The sequence below is a fragment of the Abrus precatorius genome, unplaced genomic scaffold, assembly GCF_003935025.1.
Source record: "Abrus precatorius isolate BTA unplaced genomic scaffold, Abrus_2018 Scaffold2, whole genome shotgun sequence".
NCBI classification, from domain to species: Eukaryota; Viridiplantae; Streptophyta; class Magnoliopsida; order Fabales; family Fabaceae; genus Abrus; species Abrus precatorius.
Genome location: NW_020874362.1, coordinates 12,796,704 through 12,809,667, shown reverse-complemented (window position 1 = coordinate 12,809,667; position 12,964 = coordinate 12,796,704). Strand labels below are relative to the sequence as shown.

The window sequence follows — 12,964 nt, the reverse complement described above, 5'->3', positions numbered from 1 at the left end:
ATTCACCATTGTACAAGGCTCTCAGCCTACACTTATTTACATTGCACAACACACACATTGTCCTTATTTACTCACAATATTTTCAACATAATTCACATTTACATTCCTCATTCATCATGTATTAGCATACTCACACCACACAATCACCCATTACAGGTTTCCACATGCTATCACACCTCACAACACACAACAAATTCCATCAAATACAAATTTCCTACACTCTATCTCAACCACATTGCAATATTCATAAAAATACACAACAATCAAACCCAAAGAGATAGGGCAGAGTCTCCCTTTACCTTGGATTGAAGATTCACACTCGATTTCGGCCTAAATACATGGAAGAATTCCATGAAAACCCAAGAAAATCACGAAAACAAAGAAAGGGGATGAAAAACAAAAACCCTAACCATTAAAACTCACCTCTAAGCGTTCCCCACACGGATTCAACCTTCAATCTTGCTCCCGAATGGCTTTGGAGGCAATTTCATCAGTAGAATAGGGTTTTCAGTCGAGAGAATCAAAGAAATTTGGAAGAAAAATAGAGAAATGAAATTCCAGTCCCTAAACCTCTTTTTAAAACCCCTCTGGTCGTGACACTCTTGCTACAACGAGATATCCTCGCTGCAATGACCCCTTCCCTCGCTACAGCAAAAAATTTAGACAAAACTACACTCTGGTTTCTATAGAATCTCGATACAGCGAGACTGCACCTAGAAATACAACACAAACTATGGCTTTGTCGCTACAGTGAGAGACCTCTGGCTACAGCAACAGTTTCATCCTTCTCTTCCAGTGCCCTTTTGCTAGAGCAAGAATCATCTCGCTACAGCGAGAATGCCATGCAGCAGCATCCATACTTAGCCTATTTTCAGCCCAATCAATCCAATCCAATTATACACACACACACACACACACACACATCCATACACATTATACCCACAAACATCATCATTACGTATCTAAATGCAAGTTACATCTTTCACATTTACACATACATATAAACACACACACACATATAACAATAATAATTAATATTACAAAAATTCGGAGCATTACAGGAAACATGAGTTGCCATTGACAAATAATTTGGAAGTGGAATTATTTGATGTATGGGGAATTGACTTCATGGGACCTTTTCCCACATCTTTCTCCCATGAATATATTCTTGTGGCAGTTGATTATGTTTCTAAGTGGGTGAAAGTCATTCCAACAAGAACAAATGAAGCCAAGGTGGTAATTTCTTTTATAAGAAGGAATATTTTTACTAGATTTGGAGTACCCAGATTTTTAATAAGTGATGGAGGTGCTCATTTCTGCAACAAACATCTTGAATTAGTTCTAGCAAAATATGCTGCTAAGCATAAAGTTGCTACTCCTTATCATCCACAAACAAGTGGACAAGTTGAAGTGTCAAATAGAGAAATTAAACAAATTCTGGAAAAAGTGGTGAATAATTTAAGAAAGGACTAGTCAAAGAAGTTAGATGACTCTTTGTGGGTATATAGAACTGCCTACACGAGTCCAATTTATATGTCACCTTACCAATTAGTCTTTGGAAAGGCATGTTATTTACATTTGAAGCTGGAACATAAAGCCTATTGAACCACTAAGTGGCTGAATTTTGACTTAACAAGTACTGGAAAGAAAAGGATATTACAGCTATATGAGTTGGAGGAATTTAGGCAGTAGACCTATGAAAATGCTAAGCTATACGTGGAGAACAATTTTTATAAATGCTCTTCAAAGTATGAACCATGAATTTAAAATTTGAAAATTCTTCCCACATGAGTTTTTTATTTCAAACTAAAATTAATTTATTGTTATGTTTAAACTTCAATTTGTATGTTTGGAATTCAAAATTTCTGCATTTGTGAGTTTTTCTATCACAAACTAAAATTGATTCTTTGTCTATGTTGTGTTAACCAAATAGTACACAATGAATGAAACACTGATAAACAAAAAAAGATTAGGAGGTTTCATTGTCAATAGAAAGAGAAAAGAAAAGGAAGAAAGAATGAAGAGAGACAATGAAACGGTAAATTACATTCATGAAAGAGAACAACTTTGTTAGAGTAAAGAGAATGAAAGAGAAGAGATTCACAAAGTTGATGTGAGTTGAGCAATTCATCCTTAAGTAAGTTTATAAATTAAAATTTACTAAAATTTTTTAAAGTTTTCATTTGAAATCGGTTAATACATAATTGTTTATCAAAACCACTTTTAAGGAGCGGTTACGTAGACAACTCTCCAAAATCACCTTCAAAGAGCGATTATATTATTAGTTTTACAAGTGACCATTTCAAAAAATGAAAAAATTTGCTTAGTGTGAATATTTATTTTTTTTAATTACAAATATTTCACCTTTTTCTATTATATTATCAGTTATATTTATTCTGGATCATGAAGGTATATTGGTAATGTGCCCGTGTAACTAGCATTAGTATTCCGAACCACGTTACGAACTTCAAATGGAAACAAAGTAATTAAATAAATTCCAACCAGTTGGTTTATCATAAACCACGTAACCCTGTCCACTGACATTTATGGAATAACCGCATTTAACTGCATGAAAAATGTTTATCAGGAAACGTGTATGTATGGCATCTCAATCACCCTACTTTCCTTCCTTTATATTTCCTCACTGTCTTCCTTTTCCCTATGTTTCTATTCTTCTGTGCCACCCTTTGATCCTCTCTTTCTCTCTCTGTGTCTCTCTTATTTTCCTGCCCCTTGTGCTAGAAATCCCAAACAACGTCATGTATAAAGTCACCGTTGTGGGTAGCGGCAATTGGGGCAGTGTTGCGGCTAAGCTTATTGCCTCCAACACCATCAGGCTTAGCTCCTTCCATGGTACATTTTTATTTAACAATGTTACCTATCCCTCAAAATATTTCCTTTTTTTCTAATTTATCTTTATTTAACTTAGTAATAGTACTTAGATCTTTTTTGTTACACTTTTTTATTAAGATTAAAATTTTACTGCTACTTTTAATGTAATCAACATTTGTATTAGAATTATTTAGATAAAACTTCAATTTTTATTTAATAATGATAAAAATATTTGAAATATTGCAGTTCTGTCTTTTCAATATTATTAAAATTATGTGTTTCTAGCTATATATTAAAAACTCGTTAAATTTTCTGTTTTGATTAAATATAGAAATTGAAAAAAAAAAAAAAATAGAGACCAACGCTAGAATTGTCATATTCTCATAAACTAAAATCATATTTAAGGCTATTCCTTTTTTTTACTCCATAAGTATTCTTCTAGTTCTAGTTTCTTTTTGTTTTGGCCATGCATGCAAAGTGCACAGCAGCATTGTGAATGAGTGTTCTTTAGTAGTCATGTGCCTTTTGGGTTGAGCGAGTTTTAATTTTGTAATTTGATGTCCAGACGAATAAAAATGATAAAATGCAAGGGTGGATTGCTCTTGCCAAAGGAGTCATACGTGCTCCCCGTTATCAGTAAACAAATAAAATTTTCATTCGAGTGCTAATTTTCAAATTTTAATGATTTCCTCGGATAATCAGATGAAGTGAGAATGTGGGTGTTTGAAGAAAAACTACCAAGTGGGGAGAAGCTCACAGATGTTATCAACAAAACCAATGTAAGGGCCAGGCATGCGTTTCATTCCCAATTGTGTATGGAATATCTCTATCAATATTAGATAATATACTTTTTTTTGCTTTTCTTGTTTTTTGGCAGGAAAATGTTAAGTATCTCCCTGGAGTCAAGCTTGGTAAAAATGTAGTGGCAGATCCAGACCTTGAAAATGCAGGTGTTAATTAATAGTTCACTTTTTCTTTTTTAATTTTGTCTTCAGTGTTATACATTATGATTTGACAAGTAAAATAAAATTTCTAAGCTTGTACCAAAAGAAACAAGATTTGGATAGAGAAATTGACATAAGACATTAAAACTCCACAAGCCTTTTATAGTTGGTAGGCGCTTTTTGGGGTGAACTTATCTTCTGTTCTGAATGGTTGATCGTGCAGTGAAGGATGCCAACATGTTAGTATTTGTAACTCCACATCAATTCATGGAAGGAATATGCAGAAGGCTTGCTGGGAAAATAAGGGCAGATGCAGAGGGTATTTCACTAATCAAAGGGATGGAGGTCAAGAAGGAAGGTCCATGCATGATCTCTACTCTCATTTCCACACACCTAGGAATCAATTGTTCTGTTTTAATGGGAGCCAACATAGCAAATGAGGTAGCTAGAGGATATTAAACACTTGTTTAATGTAAAATACTTGGGCCAGCTTATAATTAATATCTTAGTTATGATGTATTCTGTTTGAACAGATTGCCATGGAGAAATTTAGTGAAGCAACCGTTGGATATCGTCAAAACAGAGAAGCAGCAGAGAGATGGGTTCAATTGTTTAGCACTCCTTATTTCGTTGTGACAGCTGTGAGTGTAGCACATCCTTGCTTAATGAGCAAGTGAAAACTGACTAATAGTTCCGAATGGGAAAAAAAAGAAAGACAAACTGTGGGAATTTGTTCACTGTAATCGGTTTAAGAAATATTGTCATGGATGAAAAATACCAAAGTCATGAATAGTAATCTTTTTCTTTTGGTTTACTAATCTTGAGTGTTTTTAATTTGTTGAAATATTGAGATAAGCTTTATAGTTATGATTTTTGCATTATCATTTAATAGGTCCAGGATGTTGAAGGGGTCGAATTGTGTGGAACTCTAAAAAATATAGTGGCCACAGCTGCAGGTTTGTAGTATAGTATCTGCACTTTGTTCTCTCCTCTATACAGTTTTGTAAATGATCAAGAAATGGCAAATGGGACAGGTTTTGTTGATGGCTTGGAGATGGGAAATAATACAAAAGTAAGTCAAGGGATTTCTAAGTTCAGACAAGCCGCACCCCTTCCCCCCCCTTCTGCCATTGTTACTTCTTTTTGGATTTCTTAATTTCTACATTTGTGTAGGCGGCAATCATGCGAATTGGTCTGAAGGAGATGATGGCATTTTCAAAAATGCTGTTTCCATCTGTTAAGGACAGCACCTTTTTTGAGAGCTGTGGTGTAGCTGACCTTATCACAACAAGCTGTAAGGACACTGATTGACTTCACCTTTCTTTTCAATGGTTACTTTGGTTTTATTAAAACCATATTATTTGTGGCAGTGGGTGGGAGAAACAGAAAAGTTGCTGAAGCTTATGCCAGAAATGGTGGGAAGAGGTTGGTTGTTCTCCCTCAGGTCAACAATGATTGGATGAGTAAAGGAAAATATAGTTAATTGGACTTATCTGAATTCTGCTTCTTTTATGCAGGTCTTTTGATGAGCTTGAAGCAGAGATGCTCAAAGGCCAGAAATTGCAGGTATATACGTGAAACTTATTATATCAAACAATAATACATTTTATTATTTGGAAAGTTGCTACTAGATATTCTTAGACACACATTTTGAAAGTGAGTAAATATTTAAATATGAAGATTGAAGTGTATAAAATTAGAAAGTCTTAAAATAATTTGGCTTAAAAAGTTAAAAAATGAAAATCCAGTTTAAATTTTCATATTCATGGGAAGCTCTTCCGATATCAACCAAACAGATTCTTTTTGAGGTTAGATACATCTAGAAGTAATGTTAGTGTTACTGATTCCTGTGTCCTTGTTATCTAATTTCCTTCCATCAAGGGTGTTTTAACATCAAAAGAGGTTTATGAGGTTCTAAGCCATCGTGGATGGCTAGAAAAGTTTCCTCTCTTCTCAGCAGTGCACGCAATCAGCACAGGTCGCCTTCCCCCATCAGCCATAGTTGAATTCAGCAATGACAAATCCAGGTACTCTTCATTAAAGGCTCAGGGAAGTAGTACTTCTTGTTAAGTACTAAGTAGCATTGTTTATGTTTACAATTACAATGTTAACTTGTAGGCGTAGGCAGAGCAGGCTTTAGCTGTGCACCAGACATGGAGGGGAGCCTTCTGACACAGTTGCATTTTCTCATAAAAATCTTACGCCAACAAAGAGCTCATTTATTTGATAGGAAGTCAGCACATACCCAGAAGGCTGATGGCTGTTCTCTTTGAAGGCCTAGGAAGCTAACTCTTATTCAGTGTTTATATCAAGTTATACTTTTCCCACTGAAAGTAACACATCCAATAGGCTGAATACACCATAGAAGTGATTTGAATCTCTAATGATTGCATTGTCCAATTTTTAGAATGTATTAAAATTATCCATTTGTTTGTCCCCAATATCTAGCAATTGCTTCCAAATTTTGTATGTTGTAGAACTGTATTGTCTGGGATTAATATATATACATATACATTGTTCTTATTTAATTTCCCCCTGCCCTACCCTTTTGATTTTATCCCTTTTTGAGACTTAGAGAGAACACATCGGGTATATATATACACCCCAATGTAACTGTATACTTAACACATTACATGTCATTTCATCGCTAAATCAACTTCTTAGATAGCGTTTAATTCAACTAATGTCTAACATTCTTTGAAGAGTACTTTAAGAATAAAAGTTTCTCATATTTGATAAAGAAAATTAAGATATGAAAAAAGTTCATGCGAGAATGTTAATTAATGTAAAAAATTGTATTCCCACTTTCATAGATGGGAATCAAATGCATCACATCGGTCATTACACAAAGCTAAAATGAGATATGGAAAGACAAATTTGTTAAATATTTTGTATTTAATGACAAAATTTTTTAAAAGACTAATGTGTTGTCAAGTTAGTAGCATTTCCTGGATAAGGAATTGATTCACAAAGAAAGAGAGGAAGAAGGAAGTCATACCATCTGAATGAAAAGTGAATCTCACTGTAACACCAAACCCTTTCTCCAATGCTAATAGTTATCATATCTGACATAAGCCATGCTACACAACCAGATGACCAATATAAAAAAAGAAAAGAACCCCATAAAACCAACTCATGCATGAATATAATTTCATAATAGCAAGAATTATCCAGTCCTTATTCTGTCCAGCCGGTCAACACTCTTCCTTCCTTTTTCTAGTTGATGGTCAATGCTTTTTCGAGATTTCTCATGGCAATCCACACTCCTCCGAGACCGTTCCTTATGATCAAAAGTCATTCTCAATTTCTCTAACATATCAGCATTACTAGACAAATTTTTCAGCTTTTCTGGCCTGTCTGTGCTCTTCCTTGGCTTTTCTCTACGATCAGTGCTCTTTCTACTTACTTCAAATATATCTGTACTCTTTCTAGGCAGCTCAAACTGGTCTGTGCTCCGTCGGAAACTGTATCGTTGGGATGGAGACTTCTCAACTGTTGTTATGAACTTCTTCAGATGCCTGATATACTCAGGAAAGAGCTCCAAATCACAGTGGTTACCTCCTTTGAGCCACAGTGGTTCATACTTTTCTTTACAGAGTTCCCAGAGTTGCTTGCCATGGGAGCAATCTACAACTTCATCTGAAGTTCCCTACACAAGGACATAAAGGAATAAATGGCATATACTGGGTCATTACTACTGTAAGATTTTTAAAATGTCTTTATGTAAATATTTGGACTAGTAATTATGCATTTTAGTTCGAATGCCGAATGCTCTTACCCCCCTAATTGCATGCCAGAGGCAGAGCATTCCAAAATGTTTGGACTAAATGGCATATACTGGGTCATTACTACTGTAAGATTTTTAAAATGTCTTTATGTAAATATTTGGACAACTAATTATGCTTTTTAGTTTGAATGCCGAATGTTCTTACCCCCCTAATTGCATGCCAGAGGCAGAGCATTCCAAAATCTTACACTGAAATTAGTGTATTGACCTCAGCTAATCCATTTTGGTTAAACAACATAGCAGACAAGTATTGTAATAAAAGAAATGTGAATAACAGTCTGAAAGATTATAGGTATTTCATTCACAACAGTAATAATGAAATTGTCTGAAATCTATAAAAAAAATTAATTATGAGAAATCATTCGCCAGAAGATTCCCTAAATGGATGTCATTGCCTGCAAAACAAGTATAGACACAATCTCACTAATGTCTGTGCATGGAGCACCCTATTTTAGACGACAGACAAGAAGTAGAAATGCATAGTAAGCAAGACTCCAAGACAAGGACAAAGCCATCAGCATTTGGACTTCAATATAGCTTTCAAATTTACAACTATATTCTTCAAAAATGGAAATGCATGAGTCACCCACCATTTTGGGGAAAGCATAAGATGAACACAACCTAACACCCACAAATTTTTTGACGTACAGTATGCCCATGAATTGTGATGTTGCATCAGTGACAAGAACCTTGAGCAGAAGGTAGCAAGCAGCAACCTTACCTAATGTAGATTGGGTTGTTTTAGTTTTTATTTTAATTAGGATTTTAATATCGTAAGTAGGATTTTCGTTTGAGATTATGTTGTTAAGAGAGCACTACACCTTATAGGAATATACTAGGTTTATCAGGGAAGTACCCTGCCAAGAGGAGATTCTTGGATAGCTCCACACCATTACCCTTGCCCCAAAGCTCACCCTTTCCTAATACTATGCCTGAACTATATAGAGTAGTATGGAGACATGTGGTCATAAAGTTCAGGGCCAGAACTATATGTGCCTTTGTTAGAGTATTTTATCCTTCTTTTACATTTCTGAACAACATAACAAGAGGTTCTGAGCATACAGATTGCTGTGCTGAACATTTTGTGCCAAATACTCAAAATGAAAATTAGTTTTAAATATTCGATAACTAGAAGAAAAATAACAGAAGAAAAAGATGCTAGTCAAGTAGCCGAGATCAAATATAGCAAAGCAAAATATGTCAGAAGAATACAACTAATCTAGAAGCTAAGCAGGTAAAATAAATTATAGATGCAATTATATGCCATAAGAAATATCTTTGAAGCATACTTACATGAATTATGAGAACTGGACAATTAACTAGTGGAATTTTGTCAATATTCTGCACAGTCACACCAAGTAGCATCTCATTAGATTAAGGGACTCACATATATGAAAGAAATAAAAATAGTATACTACCTTATATATGTCAAACCAGTATGTACGCTTTACTGGATACATGACCCTTAAGCCGGAAAGTATGGGACTGTGCAGAACAACAGCTCTTAATTGAGGCAACCTAGCTGCAAGATCCAATGTTGGGCCACTGCCAACAGATTGTCCATAAAGGATTATATCTTCCTGCTTAACACCGTAGCTTTCTTCTAGACACTTGTACACAGCCTCAATATCTGAATATGTGTTCTGCTCACTTGGCTACAGGTCAAGCAAAATAAGGTTCATTAGTGAGGATACTTACAACCCTACCACCATCCAAATTTGGGTGCAACACGACCCAAACAAGCGTTTCATATTATTAACAAAATACAAACCTTCCCCGATGAATGCCCGTACCCAGAATAGTCATACCTGCACAACATTATAGATTGCCATAAGAACAACTCCCATTTTACACTTCATCTCTCAGGTTCAGCTCTATCAACAAAACACACTAACTAGATCAATTTCAACAAAAGATAAAAATTTACCCAGCTTGTGTTACGCTAATGTCATAATCAAGAACTTGAATTTTATACACAATTAAAGAGACACACATCCAACAGAACAATGCGGTTGAAAGATTAAGGGGGAAAAAAAGATTAACCAGTAGTATTGTTATTATTATTATTACAAACCAATCCTAGTACTCTACATCCACAAAATAAAACAAGACAATTTCCAGCTGATCGCAAACTTCACACCTACCAATCAATTGCTTCAATTTGAAAAACCAAACACAAACCATCCATAACAGAACAAACATAGAGGACTCATTTCCCCATGGTCAAAATTAAGAAAACCCTGAAACCAAAAAGAAGCGAAATTTGCAGAAAGCAAAACAATGAAAGGAAGAAAAACGAAAATTGCGGAAAAGAGAGAAAACAGGGTACCCCATGAGGTTAACGCGCAAGTGGATGCTGAGCTGGATGAAGAGCTCATACATCTGACCCAGATCAGCTGCGTTTCCATGAGAATAGAGCAAAGTGGAAGTGGCCATAGGATGCCGAATGTACACTGCCACTATCTCCGTTCCACGCCGAGTCGGAAGCTTCAGAATTTCCACGTTCTCGCGGTGAGGAAACGGCGTTAGCAGCAAAAGCCCCGTTAACTCGTCCGTAACCAGCTTGTACGACGGTGGGTTTGGTGGGAAGAACGCGAACTTCGCAGCCATGGATGAAGTTACCCCTCCCATCACACACACACACGCACACTGTTTTTCTCTCTTTTACTGTGAATTGTTAATATGAATTGGGTCAGATCTTCTCTTGTTTCTATTTCCAGAAAGTTAATGGGAATGGAAAGGGAAAGGGTGGGTGGTGATGGTGAAAGAGAGCTTCTTTGTTTTTCTTCTGGTGGCTGTTACTTTGGTGCTTCAAATGTAGAGAGAGAGAGAGAGAGAGAGAGAGAGAGAGAGAACTTTTTATTTACTTGTTTGCTTTATTCGCAGTTGGACTTGGACCAGTGAACATGACCAATGGAGCTCACATCATACTGTCATTGATAATTTGGGATGTTGCTTTTCCGCTACATAATTTGGTCTGTTTTTGTTTGATAATGTTATTGCGCCATTTGCTCCGTAAGAACCCATGAATAGTATCATGATGTATGCATGCTCTTTCCATGTTTTTCATTTCCTTCACTTATTTTCTTCTTTTATAATTTACTTTTTTATCTCTTTTCATCAGGTTTCCTACTTATAAAAAGAACATCATGAAACCATGTTTAGGAATGGAATTTCTCATTTTGTGTGTACAAGTTGTTGAACGTAACTAAAGAAATTATAAATTTTCAACAAGAAAAAATATGTGCTTTTTTTAATATATTGTGCCCTTTTTTCTTTTGGTCCAAAAATATCTTGTTCCCTAAACATTTTCCTTTTTTTTAGCTTTAATTATGTGTGTTGTCTCTCTAATTTGTATTATATATAATTTTAATACCTTGATCTTTTATTTTAATTAATTTTTTATTTTAAAATTTAGTAAATTTAGTCTTTCATTAAATTATTTTTTACTTCTCATTTTTTATAAAAAAAATCTTTATAATTTGAATCAATTAAATTATCTTTTATTCAAAACCAACCCACTAAAATATCAAATTTTAGCTAAAAAAACCCAAAACCTTCCATTTTTAAATCACAATCTCACATCTTATAAAACCATTTAAATTGTATCAAGTTTTTACTAAATTTCTTACGTCTAGCCTTCTCGTATGATTTTATGTTTTAATTCAATTATACATCTCCTAAAAAGTAAGAGTTTTGAAGTACAAAAAATCAATGAAAATATAAATTTACATAATCTTAAAATAAATAAACTTAATTAGTTTTTTTTAAAAAATTGAGAGGCCAAAGTTGTATATAATCCAAAAAAAAATAAAAAGTGTAATTGATTATTTTAAGAAAAAATTTCAAGTGAACTATAACTCTTTAAATAATAGAATAATTATATTGTGTTTCGATAGAAAGAAAATAACAAGGGGAAAAATTAAAATTTAAATTAAGGAGAAAGAAGAAGAGAGAGAAAAACTAAACTTTGTTTAGTTTAGTTATCATTTTTAAGTTTTTAAATTTTTAAAAATCAAAACAAATTTAATTTTATAACTTTTATTTTAAAATTTATATGATTTTAAATTTTACTACTAAGTATTTAATTTATATCATTTAAGTTACTTCTCAATTTAAACTTACTTGATGATGAAATAATAATAATGGTTGGGTACAAAAAAAAAAAGGAAGTAATAACATTAAAAGTAATGAACTTGTGGTGACAATATTTCTGATGGTGAAAGTGATAATAACAAAATTGATAATAGTAGTGTTGTTGTTAAACAATAGTTATAACACGAGAATAATAGTTGTAATAATAAGTATTATTGTGACATTGATGATAACAATAATAATAATGACTACTAAGAGTGATATTGATCTTGATATTGATATTATTATTATTATTATTATTATTATTAATGGTGAAAATGATAACTATTATAATAAAAAGATATTAAGAAATATAAATGAACTAAGTCAAAAAATTTCAAGTTTAATTTGTTAAAAAATATATATATTCAAGTTTATTTCATTTATTTAATCAAGGTAGGCCTCAAGGTTGAGTTTATCTTCAATAAAAATTTTGAAACTTAGACTTTCATTAACTTGTTTATATATTTATCATACGTTTTGAATAATGTTTTTATTGATTTAGTATTTAATAAATATTTTTATGTTAAAAAGTAAAATAAAATATAATACAATATAATTTTAACGACATAAAAATGACTTAGATTAAAACTAAAAAATTATTATAAAAATACCATATTTATTTAAAAAATTATAAATTTTAAGTAAATATAATAATAAAATTATAATTACTTGAATATACATATGTGTGAAATATTTACGAACTATTAATATCAAATTTATAAAAATTAAACTTGACATATTTAATTAAATAAGTAAATGTCTTTAAGTTTAATTTTTTTATTTAGTTAAACAAATAAATTTAACTAAATATTTAACGAGTTAAGTTCAAATAGTTTATATTTTTATTAATGATGACAATAATTAGCAGTTGATTAGTAATAATCTTAATAATGATAATTATTATTATATATCTTTTAAGAGAGATGAGAGTGACGTAATTTATTACTTAAAAATTGAAAATAAACTATTTTAAAAAAATTTAAGATCAAATTATTTTAAAATTGAGCTTAAAAGCAATTCAATTTCATTTCAACATAACATATTTTGTTTTAAAAATTGCATTTAGAAATTAAAAATTGAAAACTCTCAATAATCACACGCTGATTAGTTTCTATATAGGTCAATTTTCATTCTCTTTACTCTTCACTTTCTCTTGCGTAGAAAAAATCATTATTCGCAGTTTTTTTCTTCTTTATTTGATTTCCTCCCATCCAAACATAGCAACAGCGCGGCAATATTTTAAGAAGAATAGAACACAATTAGT

The 12,964-nt window shown here is 32.7% G+C and overlaps 2 protein-coding genes across 4 annotated transcripts; one reads left to right on the top strand and one right to left on the bottom strand.

The window, feature by feature from the left end:
- The first annotated feature begins 2,759 nt into the window (after positions 1-2,759).
- On the top strand, positions 2,760-6,014 carry LOC113859064 (glycerol-3-phosphate dehydrogenase [NAD(+)]). The gene is made up of 12 exons (XM_027491879.1): positions 2,760-2,853; positions 3,535-3,611; positions 3,710-3,782; positions 4,000-4,217; positions 4,310-4,417; positions 4,669-4,732; positions 4,811-4,848; positions 4,950-5,070; positions 5,147-5,201; positions 5,294-5,342; positions 5,658-5,803; positions 5,895-6,014. Exons 1-12 carry the CDS (start codon positions 2,760-2,762, stop codon positions 5,914-5,916), a joined length of 1,065 nt encoding a protein of 354 aa, XP_027347680.1. The 3' UTR covers positions 5,917-6,014.
- Positions 6,015-6,785: 771 nt separating this feature from the next.
- Positions 6,786-10,501, bottom strand: LOC113857850 (alpha/beta hydrolase domain-containing protein 17B). 3 transcript variants are annotated; one of them, XM_027490090.1, is made up of 6 exons: positions 9,893-10,194; positions 9,335-9,371; positions 8,982-9,218; positions 8,857-8,904; positions 7,335-7,425; positions 6,823-7,268 (listed from the first exon to the last, which is right to left on the bottom strand). In XM_027490090.1, exons 1-6 carry the CDS (start codon positions 10,192-10,194, stop codon positions 6,943-6,945), a joined length of 1,041 nt encoding a protein of 346 aa, XP_027345891.1. In that variant the 3' UTR covers positions 6,823-6,942. The 3 variants fall into 3 exon arrangements, with proteins under 3 accessions (XP_027345888.1, XP_027345891.1, XP_027345889.1); XM_027490087.1 differs by having other exon boundaries at positions 6,786-7,425; positions 9,893-10,342; XM_027490088.1 differs by lacking the exon at positions 8,857-8,904 and having other exon boundaries at positions 6,823-7,425; positions 9,893-10,501.
- Positions 10,502-12,964: the final 2,463 nt, after the last annotated feature.